This window comes from Ochotona curzoniae, unplaced genomic scaffold, assembly GCF_017591425.1.
Source record: "Ochotona curzoniae isolate NIBS_2020 unplaced genomic scaffold, NIBS_Ocur_1.0 patch14, whole genome shotgun sequence".
In the NCBI taxonomy this organism is placed as follows: Eukaryota; Metazoa; Chordata; class Mammalia; order Lagomorpha; family Ochotonidae; genus Ochotona; species Ochotona curzoniae.
The window spans coordinates 1,764,852-1,790,118 of NW_024466684.1; the positions used below are offsets into that span (position 1 = coordinate 1,764,852).

A 25,267-nucleotide genomic window follows, 5' to 3' on the forward strand; every position below is an offset into this window, starting at 1 on the left:
AAATAAAGCCCGGGCAGCACCTTCTGCGCATGCCTCTGGCTAGTCCACACCGCCCCTTTGCGTCACACGGCCGTCCAGCGCATGCGTAAAGCCATGCGTGGCCCCGCCTCTGGCTGGCCAATTGTCTCACGCATGCGTTCTGAGCTGGGGCGCCCTTCCTTAATTCCAGTTATTTTTCAGGCGCCTGCGCTTTCCCGCGCATCCGAACCGAGCCTCGGCGGTTTGCAACTTTTGTCTCGTGCGCATGCGCCTTCCTTCAAACGGTTCTCGCCTTAGGCGCCCAAGTGGGGGAGGGGCATGGCGGCCCGGCTCAGCTCCCCCCGGGGCGACACGGTCGTCCCAGGCTCCACCATAGCGCCCCGCTGCCCCGTCCCCCGAGTCTAGACTCGAGCGGCCTGCCGCTCTCCTCGGGCGGGCGGGAGCTGCGCGGCTCCAGGCGGGGCTCGCCGGGGCGCCGGAGGCCGGCGGAGCCTGCCTTTACCTGCCGCCGTGAGGCCTGGCCCGGCACGCGCCGACTCCCGCCGCCCTGCTCGCAGTCAGGTGCCCGGTTTGGGCCTGATGAGCTCGCCTTTGCGAGCCCTTTGTGCCCGGCGGCGGGTCAGCGGACCCTGACCCGACTGTGGCACGCACGAGGGGTCGCGGAGGCTCGTGGGGCGCGCCTGAGCCCACGTTCCGGGCCCAGGGCTGCGCGCTCAGCTGGCTCCTCCCGAGTGTGTGACGCGTGCCACAACATCCCAGAACTCCGACGTCTAGGCTGGCTGCTCTCTGCAACCCATACCCAGGGCACCCCCGGCAACGACAAATGGATAATAAGGCAGTGTGAGGCAAACTTGCCGGTGGAGGCCACCACGATAAAATGAAGGATAGGATAGAATCAAGATGGCAGAAATTCAGCGGGGCCCAGTGCTATGACCTAGCGGCTGAAGTTCTCGCTTTGAACATCATATGGGAGCCGGTTCTAATTCCAACAGTCCCACTTCCCATCCAGCTCCCTGCTTGGGGGCTGGGAAAGCAGTCGAGGACGGCCCAAGGCCTTGGAATCCTGCACCCGTGTGCGAGACCCAGAAGAAGCTCCTGGCTCCTGGCTTCTGATTCCACCTCCGCGAAAACAGGGAAATGTTAGACAACATAGGTCTAATGGTGGTGTGGTAGAGCATTGTTAACCTTTGCCAGTGTCGAGCCAGAGCCATCTGCCATGCCGCAAAAAGGACCCCAGGAGCGGTTAATATGGAAAAGAATAGGAAGTTCCCTAATCTGCAGATTTAAATAATAGACCAAAGAGAGGTGCTTCCTCCCAGGCAGGGGAACAGGAATTAACAGACTGAGGAAAGGAACCTGCTAGAACGAACAAACTGTATATTAAAAGTCTCATAATGTTAATAAAGCTCGGCTATCTGACCATCAGTCGGAAGTCCACGCGTCTTGTAGGCTTCGTGCGGGACAGCGATGGTAAGTATATCTGCGTGCAGTTCTCAACGCGGGAAAGACCTAAGCAGAGAGGCACAAAGGGGTCGGTTCCTGAGGGAAAGGAGGTGACGGGAGCGCTTGCGGTAACACGGCAGTGTGTGGCCGCCACGGTTCCGCTTTCCAAACTCTGTATGCTCACGCCCTCCTAGACGCTCAAATCGGAAAAAGAAGAATCCAAAATGACTGCTAGCGGGATGGGATACAGGGCGGGCACGGCTGGCTCCCTCGAGAGCAGGGATTACGAGTACGGGTGGGGAGCGGACGGGCCGTTACGGCCTGTCTGAGCGGTGACCGCGGTGCCTGCACGGCCCCAGTGCGGGGGCCCGAGCAGCCGCCGACCCCGGCGAATGCAGCCTCCCGCGGTGGAGACAAAGGCGCCCAGCCGCCCCTGCCGGGGAGGTGGAGCCCGTGGCCGGCCGCGCGGAGAGGCGGTCCTGGCCTGCCCCCTTCTGGTCACCGAGCGCCTTGCTCTGGCCCCACGCGGATCCCGGGGCGGGAGAGCGCCCGGCTGCTCGGGCCGCCCAGCTCGGGGAGGACCCCAGCTCGGGGAGGACCCTGGCTGCACGGGTCGCCCAGCTCGCGGAGGGGCCCCCGGCTGCTCTAGCGCTCCTCAGGTCTCCAAGCAGCGCACTGCGGTAAGAGCCTTCAGGCAAACGTTCAAAGAGCCTGCATGGCTAAGTTCCTCATAGCTAAAGATTATTGAATTAGGATAAAAGTAACCGTGTTAACTATTTCCTGAAGTGTATTTTTTAGATCTGTTTGACAAACTGAATCAGTATATCCCCAGTGCTTGTTCCCTACTTAAAATATCAGCCACTCCTGTGACTGGGCAGGAGCCAGAGCTGGGAGCATCTTACCGGGCCAAACTCATGGGTAAGCAGGGATCCAGCCCCATGAGCTGCTTGTGCTGCCTCCTGACCTCTGGCCTCTCGGGTAGCCAGACAGAGCAGAACTGAACCCAGACACTCACGCACCAGACAGACCAAATGCCTAAACCACAGCACCAGCATGCACAGCGGAACTTTTTTTTTTTCAAGATTTACTTTTTTTTTTTTAAGATTTATTTCTTTTTATTGCAAAGTCAGATATACAGAGAGGAGGAGAGACAGAGAAGAAGATCTTCCAGCTGATGATTCACTCCCCATATGAGCGCAACCCAGTGCTGTGCATATCAGAAGCCACGAGCCAGGAACCTCTTTCAGGTCTCCCATGCCAGTGCAGGGTCCCAAGGATTTGGGCTGTCCTCAACTGCTTTCCCAGGCCACAGGCAGGGAGCTGGATGGGAAGTGGATCTGCTGGGATTAGAACTGGCATCCATAAGGGATCCCCCTGTGTGTAATCAAGGACTTTAGCTGCTAGGCCACGGAGCCAGGCCCAAGATTACTTTATTTTTATTGGAAAGACAGATATACAGAGAAGAGGAGAGACAGAAAGCTCTTCCATCCGCTGATTCACTCCCCAGATGGTCACAATGGCTGGAGCTGAGCCAACCGAAGCCGCGAGTCTGAAGCCTCTTCCACGGTGAAACTTTTCCCTCTTCTCCCATGGAAACTGTGTACCCCCAGAATCTGACTCCTCAGGCCCCTGGAAACCTCCCAGCTTTTTCTCATCTTTTTTTTTCTCATTTTTTTAATTATATTTTTGACAATCTTTACATAGTTAATTAGGGTAAAAAGGTTCAAGGGCTACAGGAAAGTGGGTAAGACTATTATTTCCATATTGTTTCCTTCATGTATCTGAGGTAAAGGGAATATTGAGGGAGAAGCCCCACCCAGTCTCCCAGTTTCCCACCCATCCCCAGTTACTGATGTGGGGCATGCTCTGAGATTCTTGCTCAAGTGATTTTGATAGTTCAACAGTTATGAATTGCTGCCAGTCTTGCCACTCCAAGCACGATGAGGTCATTGAAGAATCCACTGATTGACATAGTCCATCATAGAGTCTCCGTTTGCCCAGTATTTCGCTGCCCACGTAGCTGAGGTGGTTGATTGACTTGTTCTGTCATCTACCTTTTCTTGGTTAGGGTTCTGAGTTCAGCATTTCGATTTCGATACCAAAGAAACTTTAAGGTATTCCCAGACCAGATTCTTGTATGTACTAGCAAGTACAGGGCCCAGCACAGTCCATCGCCCTGATCAGCTGGTGGTTGCAGTTGCTGGGTTGGTTCTGTTTCCAGCCCCGACTTCCACTGGAACCAATGGGTGTTGCAGTCCAGCCTGGTTCTGCCCAGCACATACTCGGCCCTCACATAAACCAGTGGGAGCTGCAGCCTAGTCAGAGCGACCCACAATAACCCCCACCAGGCCCACCCCCTACCCTGGTTTGCCAGTATGTGTAGCAGACTAGTCCAGTCTGTCCCACATCCCCTTGGCTCTCGTACATGTCAATGGGTATTGAAGCTTGGTTCCATCTAACCAGCTCCACTATGCAGCCCACACAGATGCTGTTGAGTGTCTCTCTGTCTAGCCACCCCAGCCCCTGTCCTGGTTTTCGAGCCCTCCCAAGAGGGATGAGCCCACTATTTCCCTCCCAGGCCTCTCCCACTCCCAGATTATGCACTCTCCAGGTAGTTCTGTGGTTTGACTTGACAGAATTAGCCCCCAGTGCCAGCTTCTGCCAGCTGATGCTGCGGCTAAGCCCAAACAACCCTCACCCACTCTAATTTTGTTTGCACCAGTAGGAATAATCAGTCCAGCCTGGCTTTTCCCTGATCTAGTCCACATGAGGCACACAGGTGTTGTAGCCCTGCCTAGTCTGGTCTGCCCCCATCCCAGCCCACACTCTCCTGCGGGAGTAGCTGTCCAGCAAAGGAACCCTCCCTTATTCCCCTGCCGGCTCTGCCCCCTCCCTTCCTTGTTCTCATGCTTGCTGGTTGGGCGCTGTGGTCACATCTGGTACAGGCAACCTCACCTTGGCATTCCTTGGCACTGGTTTTTGTCTTGACCAAACCTGGCCCAACCCACACTCTGTTCTGGTGCTTGGATTTGCCAGTGGATGACATGAACTGGTTCAGCCTGGTCTGCCCCCAACCCATGCCAAACGTATGCCAGTGGGAAACTTTCCGTGGCCTGTTCTGGGTTGTTTCCTATCATGCTTCTTGCACTTACTTGCAGGGATTGTATCCTGCCAGAGAAGTTGCCCAGGCTCCTCCATCAGAACCTCTCCCAGTGCCAGATTTTGCACATACCAGTAGGTCTGTGAGCCAGCCCTACTCAGTCCACCTCCTGTCCTAGCAGGAACAGTAGCTTTTCCTGACTGGCCTTCAACCCAAACTTGTTGTTGCTGTTGGATGTTTCAGCCCAGTCACGGCTCATCCATACCCCCTTTCAGCTCACACATGGCTCAGTAGGGGTTGAGACCTAGCCTAGTCTGTTCCACATCTACCCTGGTCCTCCAGAGCACCAGATGGTGTTGGAGTCTAGCCAGGCTTGGTGCTTTCAGTCCCAGTCCACACTTGTGCCAGGGGAGACTACAACCGTTTCCTGATCAGAACACAGCCCAGATTCCAGGCCATGCGCCCCTTGGTGGGAACCTCAAACCAGTTAGGGTGTCCCCTTAGTTCCCAACCGGGCCTGTTGCCAGCCATAAATCGCTTGTATTCCAGTGGTTGCTCTGACTAAGCTTGGCGCAGCCCCTCACCTATCCTGGCCCCTGCCTTATATACTGTGTCTTAGCCTCTCTGGCTCACGCAGACCAGTAGGGTCAAGAGCCTAGCTGGCATGACCTGTGCTCCATCCTGGTTTCTAGTTTTGTTTGTGGGCTAAGGTTTGCTCAGTCCTGCCCAGTACACCCCGTTCCATTACCAATTCACACATTAGCCAGCCATTGGAGCTACTTTGCCCAGCTTGTCTGACCCCCAGGTCTGGACCACATGTTCACCAGCGGGAGCTATGACCTACCAGGGGAGTTTCCCAAGTTCCTCCACTTGATCCACTCCCAGACCCAGTTCTCATACATGCCAGTGGGTTTTAGGCCAGTGCCCAGTGCAGTCTGGCCTTCCATTTGGCCTTGTATGAGCTGGTGAATGTTGCAGCCCAGCCCACCCCACACCCTATTCAGGATGTACATTCGGGTGCTGCTGCCTTGACCAGTCCAGACTGTAATTAATTCCTTTACCTGTGAGTGATGGCAGGCTCCTGGGTCACACCTGACTTAGTCCATCACCACCCCAACTCTTGAACTAACCAGTGGGACTAGATTTTCTACAAGGTTTGGCCCACATATCCCCCACAGAATCTACCCCCAGAAATGGTTCTCTCGTGTGCTGGTTAATGTCATGGCCCTGCCTAATGTGACTTGTCTCTTTATGCAACACTCTCAGGTAGTAGGATCTGACCATGCTAGACAAGCCCCGAGCCTTAGCTTTTGCATGGACTGGTGTTCAGTGGTCAGCATTATTCAGTGATTATAAGTTGTTAAGGGCCCGGCAGCGTGGCCTAGCGGCTAAAGTCCTTGCCTTGAATGCACCAAAATCCCATATAGGCACCAGTTCTAATCCCGGCAGCTCCACTTCCCATCCAGCTCCCTGCTTGCGGCCTGGGGAAGCAGTGGAGGACGGCCCAAAGCCTTGGGACCCTGCTCCTGTGTGGGAGACCTGGAGAAAGTTCCTGGCTCCTGGCTTTGGATCGGCACATCACCGGCAGTTGTGCTCATTTGGGGAGTGAGCCATTGGATGGGAGATCTTCCTCTCTATCTCTCCTCCTCTCTATTTATCTGACTTTGTAATAAAAATAAATAAATCTTAAAAAAAATAAGTTCTTCAAAGGAAGAGTTACTGTCATTGGGAATCTTTAGGATTGATTCACATCCCAGAAGCACAGTGGGTTCAACCTGGAACTACCTAAATAGTGATTCAAAGAACCAAAACCCCAGAGCTCCCGGCCGGGCAGCCAGCAGGTGGAGCCTGGTGCCAAATGGCATGCTGGCCACCCAGGGACAGCTCACCACGTGCATGCAGTGGCTGGAGTCAGGGATCTGAGCATGAAGACGCCCTGGCCTGAGACCCCCCCCAGCAGCCAGCAGGCTGCCGGAAGTTCCAGCCCCCAGGCCCAAGGTTGCACCCCTCCCCAATCCCATCCCCCACCCAATGATGGTGGCGGGTGGGCCCTGTGCCCGCCCAGGCCCCAGAGACGCCCGGGCCTGAGACACCCCCCCCTCAAGCAGCCAGTAGCTATTTCTCATCTTTGACTGTATGTATGTTCTAGATTCCTGACAGAATATTTGTTTTTTTCAGCTTGTTTCACTTAGCAGAATGTCCTCAGAATTCATCCAGATTGTGTAGTATGCGTCAGAACTTCATTTTTGAGACTGATATCCTATCATGTAAATATTATGCTTTGCTTCACTTTTATCTGTTTTCATCTTCTTTCTTTTCTTAAACTGTATGTATTTAAAAGGCAGAGTTATGAAGAGAAAGGGACAGAGTAACAGAGATCTTCCATCTACTGGTTTACTGCAACCAGGGCTGGGCTAGACCTAAGTCAGGAAACTGGAATGCCATCCGTGTTTCCCATATGGGAGGCAGGGACCCAAGAACTTGGGCCACTTTCTTGTGCCTTCTCAGGGACATTATCAGGGAGCAAGATGGGAAATAGAACAACTGGGACTTAAACCAGCTCCCATATGGAATGCTGGCACTTTATCTACTGCACCACAAAGTTAGCCCCTATATCCATCCATCTTTCAGCATTGTTAATATTGCTGTTTTTAACCTTTGTGAGCAAGTATCTGTTGAATCCTTTCCTTCCACTCTTTGAGGTATGCTCCTAGGAACAGAATTTAAGAGCATTCTGTGCTGAACTTTTGGAGATCCAGTCAAGCTGCCTCAGTGACTACACTCTTACCTCTCTACCATCAGTGCATGAGGAATCCACATTCTTGCCAACATCCACCCACACTTTTTCAAAAATTTACTTTAGTTTTGATGATGTTCACATAGTTAAGAAGATTGAATGCCCTTGTGGATCAGGGTGAGGAGGAATGGGTAAAAGTAGATAAAACAACTGCCTCCAATCTCCATTTTTCTTCTTGTATCTGGGAAAAGTGGAGAGAGCAGAGGAGAGGGCTGCTCCCAGCAGTGCAACCAGATCAGTAGCCGGCCATGGGGAACAGCCACCTGATGTCATCCCAGGATTCCCAATGTGGAGCATGTTCCCAGGATATTGCTCAAGTAGTTTTTTTTGTGTGTGTGTTTAATTGTGTTTTAATGATTTATTTATTTCTTATTGGAAAGTCAGATAAACAGAGAGGAGGAGAGAGAGAAAGGAAGATCTTCTGTCCGATGATTCACTCTCCAAGTGACCACAACAGCCAGAGCTGAGCTGATCCAAAGCCAGGAGCCTAGAGCCTCTTCCAGGTCTCCCACATGGGTACAGGGTCCCAAGGCTTTGGGCTGTCCTCGACTGCTTTTCCAGGCTGCAAGTAGGGAGCTGGATGGGAAGTGGAGCATCCAGGATAGAACCAGCACACATATGGGTTCCTGGCACATTCAAGGTGAGGATTTTAGCTGCTAGGCTACCGCACTGAGCCACTTAAGTAGTTTTGATACTTCTGAGATGCTGTTGACGTCATTGCTCCAAGTTCTGAGATTCCATTAATGTCACGGCTCCGATGTTGAGGAAATCCTTCCAAGGTCCATTGCCTGATAGAGTCCACCTTAGAGTGTCCACTCAGCAAGAACTCACTGTCAAAGCTTGACCTGAGGCTGACAAATTTGCTCTGCCCTCCAAGGTGCTGGATGTCCTCTACAGGCCTCAGTGAACTGGTTGCCATGTCCAGAGGCCAAAACAAATCAATCAACTACCCCAGCCATGTGTTGGCAGTGAAAAACTGGGCAAACGGAGACTCTAAGGTGGACTGTGTCAATCAGTGGATTCTGCAGCAACTTCATTGTGCTTGGAATGGCAAGATTGGCAGCAATTTATAACTGTTGAACTATCAAAACCACTTGAGCAGTGCCCTCAGAGCACATTCTACATCAAGGAGCCTGGGATGGGTGGGGGGGCTGGGGGGGGCTTCTCCCTTTATCTCCCCCTTTACCCCAGATACAGGAAAAACAATGTGGAAACAATAGTCTTACCCACTTTCCTGTAGCTCTTGAACCTTTGTGCCCTAATTAACTATGTAAAGATTGTCAAAAATAAATTTAAAAAATAGGAAAAAAAGACTTATTTTATTTTTAAATTTTCATTGGAAAGTCAGAGGCAGAGCAGTTTCAGTCAAGCCTTGGGATACCTACAGCATCCAGGTGCCAGTAGTGGTCCTAGATGCTCCACTTTTTTTTTTTTTAAGGTTTATTTTCATTTTTATTGGAAAGTCAGATATACAGAGAAGAGGAGAGGCAGATTCACTTTCTGTTTGATTTCACTTCTGTTGATTCACTTTCCACGCGGCCTCAACAGCCAGTGCTGTGCTGATCTGAAGCCAGGAGTCTGGAGCCTCTTCTAGGTCTCCCACATAGGTGCAGGGTCTCAAGACTTTGAGGCATCCTCAACTGCTTTCCCAGGTCACAAGGAAGCGGGGCCACCTGGAATAGAACCGGTGCCCATATGGGATCCCTGTTTGTGCAAGATGAGGACTTTACTGCTAGGCCACCGTGCCAGGCCTGCTGCTGTACTTCTTTCTGACTCAGTTTCCTGCTAACATGGCTGTGAAGGCAGCAGCTGATGGCCCGAGTGCTTGGGTCTTTGACCCCCACGAGGGATTCCTGGTTAGAGTTCACTCATGCCAGGCTGTTGAGGGTGTTTGGAGTAAAACAGCAAATGCAAGATCTGTCTCCCTCTGTTGGTTTGCCTTCCAAATAAATAAATCATTTTTTAAAGATTCACTTATTTTTATTGGAAAATCAGATATACAGAGAGGAGGAGAAACAGAGAGGAAGATCTTTCATCTGAAGATTCACTCCCCAAGTGGCTGTAACAGAGTCCAGATCCTCTTTCAGGTCTCCCATGCAGGTGCAGGGTCCCAAGGCTTTGGGCCATCCTTGACTGCTTCCCCAGGACACAAGCAGGGAGCTGGGTGGGAAGTTGGGCTGCCCGAATTAGAACTAGAACCCATATGGGATCCCAGCTCATGCAAGGTAAGGACTTTAGCCATAAAGCTACCACACCAGGCCCTAAATAAAATCTTTTTAAACATTTAAAATAAAATGTTTTCAAAAGGAGGGAAAGAAGCCTGCTTTTTCCTGTAATCATTGAAAACATTAAATTAGTAACTGAAAATCTTCCCCCACACACAAAGGATTGCCGAGTCTAGATGGTTTTATGCATAGGCAATCGTACCCAGATTCAAGAAACAGAACATTCCTCCCAAGAGAGAACAAATTCTCCCTGAGAACAGAACAAGAGGATCTTCCTCAGGTGATGTGCAGTGTAATCTTAATAGCAAAACCAGGCAAGTGCTACATGAAAATCACAGTCCAGGCTCAACAGGAAGACAGAGGCAAGCTGAAATAGAAATCAGTAACAGAAATGTAAATATATGGAGTAAGCAGTTAGCAGTTAAGATACTGGTTAAGGGGCCAATATGATACCTTAAACCAATATCCCATGTGGGTGCTGGTTCAAGTCCTGCTTGCTCCACTTATGATCCAGCTCCCTTCTAAGGTGTCTGGAAAAGTAGCAGAATGTGGCTCAATTGCTTGGGCACCTACACCCACGTGGGAGACCTGGAAGGGGTTCCTGGCTCCTGACTTCAATCTGGCCCAGCTCCAGATGTTTCAGTTATTTGAGACTGAACCAATAACTAGTAGATGCAAGCAAGCTCTTCGCACAGCATCCTCCCTCCCCCACTGCTGTCTCTCGCTTGCTCTCTAAAACTCTACCTCTAAATTAAACACAAGTTTTTAAAAGTTTTTTAAATTTAATTTGTGATAATGATAACATAGTTGAGAGGGATGCATGTTCATACGGGCCTCTGATGAGAATGGGAGGATTGTGGTGTGAAAGAAGGTGATGAGATAAATGTTTCAGTTCCCCCCCCCCCCACTTCTCCTGGGTGCCCTGGTGGGGTGGGTTGCAGGGGTGGATTATTCCTTGCTGTCAGACTATATCAGGACCTGGAGGTGGAGATGATCATTTGCTGTCACCCTAGATACCTCATTGTGGGGAATAATGTTCTAAGGTTGTCGCTTGAGTAGTCCTGATATTTCTGAGATGTTGTCAATATCATTACACCAAGGCTGAGAAAATCTTTCTAGCGTCTATTGTCTGACCAGGTCTATTTTGGTGTATCCACAGATCTAGACATTGGCTACAAAGCCTGGCCCAGGAGAGTTGTTTAATCTGTCTACTATCCACCTTTGATGTATTTGACATACACTCTTAGCTTAGATGAGCTGGCTCTCATGTCTTTTATGTGCATCTGGGTATGTTCTCTATTGCATGGGTGTCAACAACTAAGGAGGCCCAGTCCTCACATGCACACTGGCAGGTGCAGCAGCCCAGCACCTGTTTCCTTGTGTGCTAGCATATACTGTGGCATAGGCCAGTCTATCCCACATCCCTCCCAGCTCTCATGTACACCCATGAGTGCTGCAAGCTAGCTCAGTCCAGCCTTTTCCCAAACCTAGCCCACATATGTTTATTGATGGGTGCTACCACCTTGTCCAGCCCTGGCTCTCATCCCACAGTTCCCCTACCCATCCCAGGTCATGGACATACCAGTGGGTGTTATGGCCTAGCCTGACATGGCCCATCTCCCATCCCAGCTGTTACTGGTGGGTGCAGTAGCTTGGCCCAGCCCAGCCCATACCCAGACCCAGCTCTAGTGTGCACCAGAGGGTGCTGTGGCCCAGCAGAAGGATCCACAAATATTTTCTGCTAGGCCTGCTCCCATCCCCAACACTCACCAGTGGGTGCTGCAGCCAACTGGGGCAACCCCGAAGAACCTCTACCAGACCTGCCCCCACCATGGCTCTTGTGAGCACTGGCTCATGCAGTGACCTAGTCTAGCCTGGTCTTCTCTTGCCCCAGCTCTTGTGTGTGTAGGCAGCACAAGATCTCTGGCACCTTAACTAATCACTTATCCTCTAGGCTAGGTAAGTGCTCTGTTATGTATTTAATTTTTTAAAGAGTTGTTTATTTATATTGGAAAGTCAAATTTGCAGAGAAGAGAGACAAACAGAAAGGTCCTCCATCCACTGGTTCACTCTGCAAATAGCCATAATAGCTGGAGCAGAGCTGACCTGGAGCTGACCTCTGGGAAGGCCTCTGGATTTCCCATTCTGATTCACCCATCTCAATTCTCTCAGTTATCTGAAAGTAATTGTATGCCGGTGGGCAGTGGCCCAGTCTATGGAAGCCCCCATTAAACATCTTATATATGTCAAACAAGCCCTCATTGGCTCCAATTCTGACCTATCCCCAGTCCCCCAGCCCCTAGCAATAAATGTTTCCCCACCTCATGTGCTTGTGGCAGTAGCAATGGTGGTGGGCGAGCACCTGCCATGGCATAGTGGGCACCCCACCCCTTCCCCCAGATCCCTTAAAAATAAAGTAGGTAACTATGCAGGCACATTGGAATAGTTAACACAGAGTTGGCATTAACCAGGCCCAGAATGCCCTCTACTGACTGGTTTCTCCCAGCAGTGGAACATTTGCCCTGGTATAGACAACTGTCTATATGCGGATGGATGCTGCAGCCTCACCTGGCCTGACCTGTACCCATATGCTCCTTAGTGGGAGCTGTGGCCTAGCAGGGGAGTTTTCCCACCACGACTGCTTCCAGCCTCAGATTTCATGAGTGCTGGTGGATGCTGTGGCCCTGCTTGGCATAGTCCACCCTCAGTTCAGGCCTTTGCATATGCCAGCAGGTGCTGTAGCCTGGCCAGTCTGGCCTCCTACCAGCACTAGCTCTCATCTCGAGAACATCAGGTAAGTTCTGAGGTACAGCCTAGCTCAGCCAGTCACCATCCTCTCTCTTGTACAAACTAGCAGGTGCTGCAGTCCCATAGAGCTGAGTCCACAGGTCCCCTATAAAATCTGCATTCAGATCCAGCTCTCTTGCATTCTAGTGGATGCTGTGAGTCAGGCTGACGAGGCCCAATCCCTGCTTCAATACTCATGGGCAGGTGCTGCAGAATAGCCCAGTCAGGCAGGTCCCCAACCTCAAATTTCACGTATGCCAGTAGGCACTGGTGTGATGCTACTTAGCCCAGCCAAGGTCTCCCATGTGGGCAGGTGCCTTAGTCTGACCCAGACATACCCACTGGTTTTCCCACTCTAAGCCACTTTGTCTCAGCTCCCTTGTCTATCTGCAAAGCACAGTTGCCCTGGGAAAGCAGTTGACGATGGTTCAGTGCCTTGGGACTTTGATCTCATGTGGGAGACCCAGAAGAATCTCCTGGCTCCTGGGTTCAGGTCAGCTCTGCTCCAGCTATTATGGCTATTTGGAGAGCGAACCAATAGAAGGAAGATCATTATGTTTGTCTCTCCTTTTCTCTGCAAATCTGACTTTCCAATATAAATAAATAACTCTTTAAAAAATTAAATACATAACAGAGCACTTACCTGGCCTAGGGGATCAGTGACTAGTTAGGGTCCCAACATTGTGGTGCTGCATTTAGCTGCTTCCTCGGCCAGCAGCATCCCATACAGGCGTATGAGTACTAGTTTGAGTCCCAGCTGCTCCACCTCTGATTCAGCTCCCTGCTAATGCACCTGGGATGGCAACAGATTTGGTCCAGATGCTTGGGTTCCTGCCACCTGCGTGGAAGACCTGGATCAAGTTCCAGGTCCTAGGCTCCTGATTTTGGACTGCCTCAGCCCCAGCCATTGCAGCCATTTGGGTAGTGAATCAGCAGATAGAAGAGCTTTCTCTCTTTCCTCTTTGTTGCTCCCTCTGTAACTCTACCTTTCAAGTAAATTAATTTTTTTAAAAGATTTATTTATTTACTGGAAAGTCAGATACACAGAGAAGAGGAGAGACAGAGAGGAAGATCTTCCGTCCAATGATTCACTCCCCAAATGAATGCAACAGCCGATGCTATGCTGATCCAAAGCTAGGATCCAGGAACTTCTTCCAGGTATCCCACACAGGTGCAGGGTTCCAAAGCCTTGGGCCGTCCTCAATTGCTTTCCCAGGCCACAAGCAGGGAGCTGGATGGGAAGTGGAGCTGCCGGGATTAGAACCGGCTCCCATATGGGATCCTGGTGGGTTCAAGGCAAGGACTTTAGCTGCTAGGCCACGCCACCAGGCCCAAATTAATATTTTTTTAAACAAATTTTATTTTATTATTTTCATTGCAAAGTCAAATATACAGAGAGGAGGAGAGACAGAGAGGAAGATCTTTTGTCCAATGATTTACTCCCCAAGTGGCTGCAATGGCTGGAGCTGAGCCAATCCAAAGCCAGGAGCCTGGAGCTCTTCCAGGTCTCCCACATGGGTACAGGGTCCCAAGGTTTTGGGTCGTCTTCTACTGCTTTCCCAGGCCACAAGCAGGGAGCTGAATGGGAAGCAGAGCCACTTGAATTAGAACTGGCACCCATATGGGATCCTGGTGCATGCAAGGCGAGGACTTTAGCCACTAGGCCACCATGCCAGGCCCTCTAGTAAATTATTCTTGAGCTTCCTGCAAATTCAGGACCTTGGGAGCCAATGCATAATGCTTCAGTAATTGGTGCCTGCCACCTACACGAGACACCTGGATTGAGTTCTCAGCTCCATTCTTCAGCCCTGGCTAGCTCTGGTCTAACAGGTGTTTGGCAGATAGGGGCTCACATTCTCTCTGTCTCTTTGCCTGTCAGACAAATAAATAAGATTCTAACAGGGAGAAAAGACCAAAGCCCTAATGTATTGCAATTACAAGCATTTCCCATTACTGTGGTATCAGACACTCAGTACATTCACATTTCCACAGATGTCTTTGTGTGATCTTCCTGTTGGTATCATTTCTTTACTTCTTTATTTCTTTTTAAACAAAGATTTATGGAGAGAAAGATATTCTTCTATCCACTGGTTCACTCCCCGAATGGCTGCAATGGCCAGAGCTAAGCTGATCAGAAGCTAGGAACTGTAAGCTTCTTCTAAGTCTCCTATATGGGTGCTTTGGGCCATCCTCTAGTGCTTTCCTAGGCCACAGGCAGAGAGCAGGATGGGAATTGGAACAGCTGGGACATGAACTGGCACCTATAAGGAATCCCAGTGCTTGGGGGTGGAGGATTAGCCAGGTAAGCCCCATTTATTTTCCTATTAGACTGAACCAAAAGCCATAAGCTGTCTTGTAGGCTGTTAGCTGATGGCTCTGAAGCTTCACTGTAGGTAGCCCCAAGGTTTGCCAAGTCTTAGCCCCCACATGTCCCATCCTTAAGTCACAGACTGAATTATCGCTCTCTTTGTGGCATCCCCAGCCCACCTGTTCCCTTTCTTTCCTCTCCAAAGTGCCTTTGCACCCACCTGGGCCTGTTGGTTGAGCAACTGGAGGAACCTCAGGCCACAGCGTGCCAAGCAAGCGCCTAGCCTGATCACTCCTGGCTGCTGTAACAGCAGAATGAAAGCATTTGTTACAGTTCTGGAGCTTTGGATGGAAGACCCAAGGTGGAGATCCCAGTAGACTGTGAGCTGGTAAGCACCTGCCTGGCTCACAGATGGCTGTCTTTTCTTTACATCCTGTCAGGGTGCACTAGGCTAAGGAGGACTCCTGGATCTCTCCCAAACAGGCATTGTTCCAGGTGGCGAGAGCTCCATTTTGGCCAGATCACCCCCAACAGTCCCACAGCCGATACTACCCATTGGGGCAAGGGAGGATTTGCACATACCAAGTTTTTTTTTTTTAATTTATTTTTATTATTTTTTCATTGGAAAGGCGGATATACAAACAGGAGAGACAGAGAGGAAGATCTTCCGTCCGATGATTCACTCCCCAAGTGAGCGCAACGGCCGATACTATGCCGATCCGAAGCCAGGAGCCTCTTCCAGGTCTCCCACGCGGGTGCAGGGTCCCAAAGCTTTGGGCTGTCCTCGACTGCTTTCCCAGGCCACAGGCAGGGAGCTGGAAGGGAAGCGGGGCTGCCGGGATTAGAACCGGCACCCATATGGGATCCCGGGCGTACAAGGCGAGGACCTTTAACCACTTGCGCCACCGCGCCGGGCCCATGCACATACCAAGTTTTAGGGGAAATAAGCATTCAGGGCGTGGCCAAGCCTTGTCCAGCGGCAAGGCCAGCATTTCCACCTTGCAAAAGATAGCTTTGAGCAGTGCACAGGGCTGCTTCTATGGCCGGTGGTGAAGGCCTCTTGGCCATCTTGGGCATTTGTTCTGTTAGACAACATGAGGGCACTGAAGACATGTGGAATGGAGAGAGTCAGAGCTTAGGAGCTATCAGACCAAGGAGAGACAACCACCAGGATTTCCAAAACTCAGCCTGGGGTGAAAAATGTCAACTCTACTTAAGTTGGTCCTGCACTTGCCTGGCCTCCTGCAAGACATGGCGAATGTGTTTTGTACTGGCTTGACCCAAAACCATCAAGGTCCAAACACCCCACTGAACAGTAGGTAGTATTGAAGCTGGACCTGTTCAAGGACTGAGCAAGGTGGCTGCAGCATAGGGGCCCCAGGCAGCCTACTACTGGGTAAAAGCAGTGCTTTTTGCTCTTTCTCAAAGGAGGGGGCCCTGCTCTGACAGAACCTGACAACAAGCTCTTTGCTCCCTCTATCCAGGCATCTGTAACCTGCTAGTCAGAGAAGTGCCCAGGGCAGCCTTCAGGTAGTAGGAGAAGGAATCCGTGTCATGGCCTGTAACGTTTCTGGAGCTAGTCTTCATTCCCCCAGGGTGAGGACAAGGCCCAGACAACAATCTTCTTGGTGGCCTGGCTGTGGTTTTTCCCTGAACACACCAGGTTCTGCCAGGAAGTTGAGCATGTCAGTTAGTGCCCACGACCAGTCTCTAGTTGGGGAGGCAGTTGAGCAAATCATCCATAGACTCACCTTTCCAACCCTCTCTCTCCCCCTCTCTTTTTAATTTTATTTTTAAATAATGATTACACTGGGTGGGAAGGATCAAGGTTTAGGGAAAATTGGGTGAACTCATTGCTTCCAAATTTGCCATTTCTTCTTGTTGTTCTGGGGGGGGAGAGACAAAGGGGGAACCACACATGATTTTGCATACATCCCAGTACCCAGGGATGAGGAACTGCCCCCCTCATATCAATCCAGTCTCAATGTGTACATATTCTAAGGGTTCTGTCCAAGTCCAAGCCCCTCTAAGCCCTTTCAGTCCCCAGCAAGAACCCAAAGAGGTGTATGCTATCTGAGTGCTTGTGGCAGGGCTCTGCAAGTGAGATGTTGCCTTAAGCCCCTGTACCCCATCCAAAAGCAAATAGAAACTGACAGGAGGAGTCTACAGGAATACAGGACATAAAATATATTTTCTTTTTTTAAAGATTTACTTATTTTTATTGAAAAGGCAGCACATATTTACAGAGAGGAGGAGAGCCAGAGAAAGATCTTCCATCTACCATTCACTCCCCATATGGCCAGAGCTGAGTCAATCTGAAGCCAGGAGCCAAGAGTTTCTTCTGGATCTCCCATATAGGTGCAGAGTTCCAAGGCTTTACACCGTCCTCCACTGCTTTCTCAGGCCACAAGTAGGGAGCTGGATGGGAAGCGGAACAGCCAGGGCACAAACTGATGCTTATATGGGAGATTTAGCCATTGAGCCATCATGGCATTATGCTAGGCCAAGGAAAAAAAAAAAGCAGCTTTTTTTTTTTCTTACTCCCCAAGTAGCTGCAACGGTTGGAGCTGAGCCAATCCGAAGCCAAGAGCCAGAAACTCTTCTGGGTCTCCCACAGGGGTGCAGGGTCCCAAGACTTTGGGCTATCCTCCACTGCTTTCCCACGCTACAAGCAGGGAGCTGGATGGGAATTAGAGCTGCCAGGATTAGAACCGGCGCCCATATGGGATCCTGTGCGCGCAAGGCAAGGACTTTAACCACTACACCATTGCGCCAGGCAAAAAAAAAAAAAAAAAAAGCATCTTTATGATCTAAGGTTATGGGGCCAATGCTGTGGTGCAAAGGGCTGATCCTCCACCTGCAAACACTGAGTTCTCATGTGAGAGCCTGTTCTTGTCTCAGCTTCTTCACTTCTGATCCAGCTTGCTGTTTATGGCCTGACCAAGCAGCCGAAGGTGGCTCAAATCTTTAGGACCCCGACTCCACATGGAAGACCTGGAAAAAGCTTCAGGCTCCTGGCTTCAGATCAGCTCAGTTCCAGATGTTGCAGTCATTTGGAGAGTGAAACAGCATGCAGGAGAGTAAAACAGCAGATGGAAGACCTGTCTCTCTGCCTTGCATGTGAATACATATATTTTTTTTTAATTAAGGCTAAAGCCATTGAGTCCCAGAGGGTCTTTTTCCTAATGCCATGGGGTGAATAGGCATTGCCAACTCATGAATGGCCCACAAGCCCCCCTCCTTTTTTTGAGATTTACTTATTTTTATTGGGAAGGCAGAGTTATAGAGAGCAGAGAAAGGGAGAGCACTTCCATCTGTTTTACTCTCCAAATGGCCACAATGCTTGGAGCTAGGCAGAACTGAAGCCAGGAGTGTCTACTGGATCTCCCACATGGGTGCAGGGGTACCAGCTTTTCCAGGTACATTAGCAGGGAGCTGGATAGGAAGCAGAATGTCCGAGTCTTAGACTGGTATTCATATGGAATGCCAGGGCTACAGGCAGAGGTCTATCCCACTTCACTATGGCACAAGTTCCAATCAGGAAAGCTTTAAGGACCAACTAGATATGTTTGAAGAGGGTATGTAGCAATGTCAGGGTTCTAGCTGCCCTCAGGTGTAGAGACGGTCACCCAAGTTCCTAGCTTTTTAACAGCATGCTTCCCCATTTGCAGAATTAGACACTGTTGGGTCCTTTTCTAACAGCAGATTACCGCAGACAGATACACAGCAACTATTAGCTGGACTTGCCACCTGTCCTTATAGTGCTCTCTCTGCCTAGCTCACACATCTTCCTCCTGACATCTGGTGCAGCAGAACATGAGGCCAGCACTGTGGTGAAATAGGTCAAGCCATCAACTAAAATGCCAGCATCCCACTTGGGCACCAGTTCCACTCCCGGATACTCCACCTGCAATCCATCAACCTGCTGATACATTCGGGTGAGTAGCAGAAGATGGCCAAACTGCTTGGGTCCCTGCCACCCAAGTGGGATACCAGAATGGAGTCCCAGCTTCTGGGCTTTGACTTGGCCCAGCCTTAGCTATTGTGGCTTTTTGAAGAATGAACCAGTAGATAGAAGATCTCTTTCTCTCTGTGTTTCTCTCTCCCTCTCTATAACCATACCTTTTAAATAAATAAATAAATAAACAAACATACATACATTTTTTTTTCCAAGCCAACTACAGAGGTAGCCTTTATTAGCCAAAGGAGTGCTGGGTCCCATCCCTGGTATTGGAAGCGATCTTCTGGTCAAAGAGGCAGCCTTAGCTAGAAGTCTATGGTTATGGACATATTCAGGCAGTATATAGAAGGAAAAATACATTCTTTTAAATAATGTCAAACATGCTAGTCCCTTAGACCTCCCTCTAGTCATTTATTAGGGCCTTCAGTGAAGCCTCCCATTCTCCCATTTTCTCCCTTATTGGGCCCTTCAGTACTGTTGTCACCTGTAAGGAAGACATTCCAATGGTTCCTGCTGTTGGAGTAGCACCCCTGCACCTCCCTCCACCCAGACCTGGTCCTGCAGACAAGTAAAAACAGCCTCCTTACAGGACAGAATGTCTGGGGACTATCAGTTTTTTGCCTTGGCCTCACGGTGAGCTGTTGGTGGTAGATTAAGTAACGTTAGCATAGCAGAATCCAGCTTATAGTTTTGACAGAATCAGTAATATTCTGTTAGTACCAGGTAGCTCAGGGACTTCTGTGCCTGAGTAGATCAGGCTGCAAAATGATATTAAACTGAAAGTCCCATTTTTGGGCTGAGATTCCTGGTCCCTTAACTTAATATTCTAAGTGCTGTCACAAAGGGAAACTAGCCATGTCTTCTTGAAAGTCAAGAATCAAACTCTGACCAATTCTTTTTTTATTCTTCTTTTTAAAAGACCAATCTATTTTTCTATTGGAAAGGCAGATCCACAGAGAGGAGACACAAAGAGACAGATCTTCCATCTGCTGGTTCACTCCTCAAGCTGCCACAGCAGCTAGAGCTGAGCCAGTTCAAAACCAGGAACCAAGAACCTCCTCTGGGTCTCCCATTCAGATACAGGGTCCTAAGGCCTTGGGTCTTCCTTCACTGCTTTCCCAGGCCACCAACAGGGAGTTGGAAGAGAAGTAGAGCAGCTGGAACACAAACTGGCACCTGTATGGGATCATGGAGTGTGCAAGGTGAGGATCTAGCCGCTGAACCATTGCACCAAACCCTAAAGATACATTTTTCTTATATGTATATATTTTAAAGATTTATTTATTTATTGGAAAATCAGATTTACAGAGCAAAGGAGAGACAGAAAGAAAGATTATCCACCAACTGGTTCACTCCCCAAGTGATCTCAAAAACTGGAACTGAGCTAAGCCAAACCGAAGCAAGGTGCCTGATTGGAGCTTCTTCTGGGTTTCCCATGCAGGTGCAGGGTCCTAAGGTTTTGGGCCGTTCTAGATTGTTTTACCAGGCCACAAGCAGGGAGCTGGATGGGAAATGGAGCTGTCAGAATTAGAACCAGTACCCATATGCGATCCCGGCATGTTCAGGGTGAGGACTTTAGCTGCTAGGCTATCGTGCTGACCCCAACCAATTCTTTTTTTTAAAAAATAATAAATTTATTTTATGCTTGATGATGTTTACATAGTTAAGAATGCATGCCTATGTAGACCACTGATTAGGATGGGGAGGGTCAATGAAAGGAATAAAATGGAAAAGACAACTGCCTCCGATCTCCTGTTTTCTTTCTGTATCTAGGGAAAGTGAGGAGAGAAGTGGGAGAGGGCTGCTCCTAACAGTTCAACCTCATCAGTACCCAGGGATGGGGGATGGCCACCTGATGTCATCCCAGGGTCCCCAATGTGGAACATGTCCCAAGGGCACTGCTCACGTGGTTTCTATAGTTCTGAGATGCTGTCAAAATTTGGTCAGGAAAGTTGTCCAATTTGTTCTGCCCTCATGGTACTAGATGTCCTCTACAGGCCTCAATGAACTGGTTGTCATGTCCCCAAGTGCATCTGGGCATGCTGTCCACTGCACAGGCTTCAACAATCTAGGAGACCCAGTTCTGACACATGCACACCACGATCAGATCATAGATCCTGTAATTTTCCCCGTGCTTGGAGTTCTGAGTCCAGTGGTCCAGCTGGGGTGGAGTCCCCAAAGAAACCTAATCAGAGGTGACTTCAGACCTGACTCCTGGGGATGGGGGAAGGAGTCCTGGTCTGCAGCCAATTCTTGAGACTAGTCTTGATTCATGCAGCAATAGTGTCAGTCCCCTCTGATAGAGAATAGAGGAGGGAAGCAGACATCCCTGCTTCTCCCACTCATCCACCCCCCCGCCCTATGAAGAACTTCATCAAAATGCTTGCTTGAGCTTCTGCATTTTCACCATGGAGATAACTATGGGTTGTAGCCACGGGTTTCTGGGTTTAAATAGTATTACTGTATAACTTGTACGTTTATTCACTGCATAACCCAGCTATCTACTATTCATACCTGCAACCAACCTAAATAATTTCCAACTGCCTCCATATCTTTTTGGAAAGACATTTCCTATCCTTTGAACCTCTCTTTTTGACCCACATTTGTGCTAGGTAAGAAGTAGGTATTAGCCTGTTTATGAGAGGGGTCAAAGGAAAGACAAGCAGCCACCTTGGAAGTTCAGCAGTGTTGTATACTCCAAAATCCTGCTCATAGCCCATGATTTTACAAGTGGGCCCAACCTACCCCCAGGGAAGATGCCCTAGGGAAACATCCTGTACCCAGTGCCAGGGGCTCCTGAGTCTGGTAACTCTGGGTAATAATCCCTCGGGAGGAATTTTACCTGCTTCACACCCAGCAAGCCCTTTGTCCTGGAGAAGAGGGAGGAGATGAAGCAGAAACAGTGGCAAGGACTGGTTCCCTTGTAAGCTCCAGTGTAAATACAGACCACGGGCTCAGCTCCCAGCTCTTTGCTGAGCTCTATTAAACCATGTAACCTTGCTCTCCCAGTCTTGAACACTTGGGTTCTCTCTCTCCCTACCCTGTCCTACCCTGTTACACTTTGCTGTCTTCCTCACAGCTTCTCTCTTATCTCACATACTGAATTTTTTGTTACATGAAGACAAGAAGCTATTGCACCTATCACTGCTAACGTTTGACTTGGCAATTCCTGACTATTTAACATCTGCCTTGTATGGCACTGGAGAATCTGGTCTGCTTGCTGAGCCTGTAGCTTGCGCAGGGTAAAGTACCTGTTTATGCTTTTCTCCCCTTCTCTCTGCCAGAGATGCCAGATAAATGGTGGGAAAGTGCATGATTTGGCTGTAGGTAGCTCCCAGTTCCCTGTCTGGATGGGTGACTTTCCTTCCCCCAGGGCTTTAACCTGTAGTTACCAGGACACACTAGATGTTGGCAGGGATGGAGGAATGCTGTGAGCATGGTTGGGAGAGCAGTGGGGGAGGGCAGCCAGTTCCCTAAGTGCTGACCTCATCAGGTGGCGACAATGCTGGAGTGGAATGCACACTTCCACCCCTACCCCCACCATCAGGAAACCAGCATGGCACCATGATGAACTATTTTAGGTGTTAATCATGGTGGAATGGGTCCATTCTGGAGGCGCCGCACATTGACCCTGGCACATCAGCCTTCAGATGTACTATACGTCTGGCATCATTTCACCATTTCACAATACAGTTTATAAATCTAAAGTGACTTAGGCAGCTTTTGGAGTGTCATATTTAGTTTAAGAGATTTCCAAGAATCTAACTGAAAACCTAGTTTAGAATATCAAAGAATTGCCAGATAATCAAACCATTTGGTCAAAATCAAAGTAATGATTATTTAACCTCAACATTGTAACCAAAGCTGTAAGACAAACAGAATCAGATCAAAGTTAATACAGTCACACAAACAGAAATAGACTGCTAAATTAAATTCTTTTAAGACTCAGTTCTGGGCTCGGTGGCGTGGCCTAGCAGCTAAAGTCCTCGCCTTGAATGCCCCGGGATCCCATATGGATGCCGGTTCTAATTCTGGCAGCTCCACTTCCCATCCAGCTGTCTGCTTGCAGCCTGGGAGGGCAGTCAAGGATGCAGTCTTGGGACCCTGCAACCATATGGGAGACTGGCTCCTGGCTTCAGATTGACATAGCACCGGCCATTGTGCTCACTTGGGGAGTGAATCATTGGACAAAATATCTTCCTCTCTGTCTCTCCTCCTCTCTGTATATCTGACTTTGTAATAAAAATAAAATAAATCTTTTAAAAAAAAAAGGACTCAATTCTAAGAATCAAGATGGCTAGAGAGGGTATGGACACATTTAAACAGATGGAGAAATATTAGACAGTGTGAAGCAGAGAGGGAGCATTCCAGGAAGTAGCAGAGGAAGAACAACAGCAGTGGGGTACCTGGAGACTGATAGACACAGGAAAGCAGCAGACACAACAGTGTGGTATTACACTGACTGATACTGCAGTGGCATTCAGCAGTGATCCAAATCGCACCAGGAGCTGTAACTCCACCTGCAACCAGGTGGAGAGGGACATTCACTGAGAGCTCAGGAGGTAAATCCAAAGAACAGCCCGAGCAGAGACAGAGCGGCAGGTCCCATATGTGCAGTGCAGGAACAGGTTGAATTTCAAAACCCAATCCACCCCTAGCCGTATTGGGTACCATTTTGTTTAAGGAGACAAGGGTTGTAAATAGTACTGCACACGCACTGAGCTGGAAATGAACTCATTTCTGGCTCAGCAAACTGCAACAACGTGGCATCCTACAGGTTCCACCCAAGATAGGTCTGGATAGCCCTCAGACTTGATGGCCAGCAGATCAAAAACTCTAGTAGTGGCACATCAGGTGCCATTTTGTACAGTGTGGAAAAACTTTAAGACTGCAGGGACAACAGTGAGCTGCACATGTGCTGAGCTCAGGGAGAATTCACTGAGCTCAGTGCATTGCACTGGTCCCACAGGAAAATAATACCAACTATGGCATTGTACAGGTCAAAATAGGTCCGTGTGGCCCTCAGACCTAACGACCACCAACAACAACCTAGCTATATAGGACACCTGATGTCTCCCTAATCCTGGGACCTGCTCAAACCGGAAGTGGGAGAAAGGTTGTACAGACAAAGGTGCAACCTCAGCAATGTATAACAGGAGGTGAAGCGTGGTGTGCCATAGCTGAGGCTACGGAGACCATGGTGGAAATCTAGCATAAGAACCCAAACCTGGAACTCGCTGGAGGGAGTGGCACAAGTGACTGCAAACAAAGAGCCATGTACCAACTGCATGCAATAAGTAAAATCCAACTGTAGACCTGTAGGTGGCAGAGCTTAGAAACTTGCCCCAAGGGGAAGATTCTGATAACTAGAAGTGCAATGACCAAGAGCAAAAGAAGAGACAAAGGCACAATGAATATTGCTGAAGACTCCCCTGCAAAGGAGCAAAAGCCTTTGCCAACCTCAGAGTTAACTGAGGAAGACATCAAGAAAATGGGGATACAGAATTCAAAACACTTGTTATAAAACTTCTTATCAACAATGAGAAGCACATAAAGCAGGCATTCAAGGAATATGTCACACTGGAAATGAATCAAATGAAAGCTGATATATCAGAAATGAAGAATACAGTGGAGCAAGTTGAAAGTACAATGGGAAGTTTCCAAAATAGAATGAAGGAGGTAGAAGAAAGAATTTCAGAATTGGAAGATATCTCCTGCCACCTGGGGGAAATAAAAAGCTGGAAACAGAGCTAGATCAGGCCAAAAAAAAAAGTATTCAAAAATTGAAAGACACTATTAAAAGGCCAAATATAAGAGTTATGGGAGTCCCAGAAGGTGCAGAAAGAGAAGCTGGGTTTAAAAATGTATTTAATGAAATAATAAGGGAAAATGTCCCTAATCTGAAGAAAGATTTTGGAAACAACATTCAGGAGGGGCACAGAACTCCCAACAGGGTTGATCAAAAGTAATCTTCACCAAGACACATCATAATCAAGCTCTCTTCAATTGAACATAAGGAAAGGTGCATGTGAAGGGCCTGGCACGGTGGCATAGCAGCTAAAGTCCTCACCTTGAACGCACCGGGATCCCATATGGGCACCACTTTTAATCCCAGCAGATCCACTTCCCATTCAGCTCCCTGCTTGTGGCCTGGGAAAGCAGTGGAGGATGGCCCAAAGCCTTGGGACCCTGCACCCACATGGGAGACCCGGAGGAGGATCCTGGCTCCTGGCTTCAGATTGGCGCAGCACCAGCCATTGTGGTCACTTGGGGAGTGAATCACCAGATGGGAGATTTTAAAGTGCACATGAAAAAAATCAATTGACATATAAAGGAATGCCAATTAAACTCACAGGAGATCTCTCACAGGAAACTCTACAGGCCAGAAGAGAATAGAGTAACATATTCCAGATTCTAAAAGCAAAAAATTGTTGGCCCAGGATAATGTATTCAGCCAAACTTTCCTTTTTCTTTGAAAATGAAATAAAATTCTTCCACAGTAAAGATAAGCAAAAAGAATGTGCCTCTTCCAAACCTGCCCTACAAATGATACGTAAAGATGTTCTCTTGGTCCCGGTGTGATAGTCCTTGCCTTGAACACACTGGGATCCAATATGGGCACCAGTTCTAATCCCAGTGGCTCTGCTTCCCATCCAGCTCCCTGCTT

The 25,267-nt window shown here is 49.1% G+C and overlaps 1 protein-coding gene and 1 pseudogene across 1 annotated transcript in view; both read right to left on the reverse strand.

The window, feature by feature from the left end:
* Window positions 1-25,267, reverse strand: part of LOC121166446 — a 1,182,205-nt pseudogene that overhangs the window by 604,052 nt on the left and 552,886 nt on the right.
* LOC121166424 (protein chibby homolog 3-like) overlaps window positions 1,706-25,267 on the reverse strand; it is a 46,702-nt gene continuing 23,140 nt past the window's right edge. Inside the window, exon 3 of the mRNA XM_040995519.1 lies at window positions 1,706-1,855. Coding sequence (XP_040851453.1) covers window positions 1,706-1,855 — 150 coding nt within the window. The remainder of the gene's footprint in view (window positions 1,856-25,267) is intronic.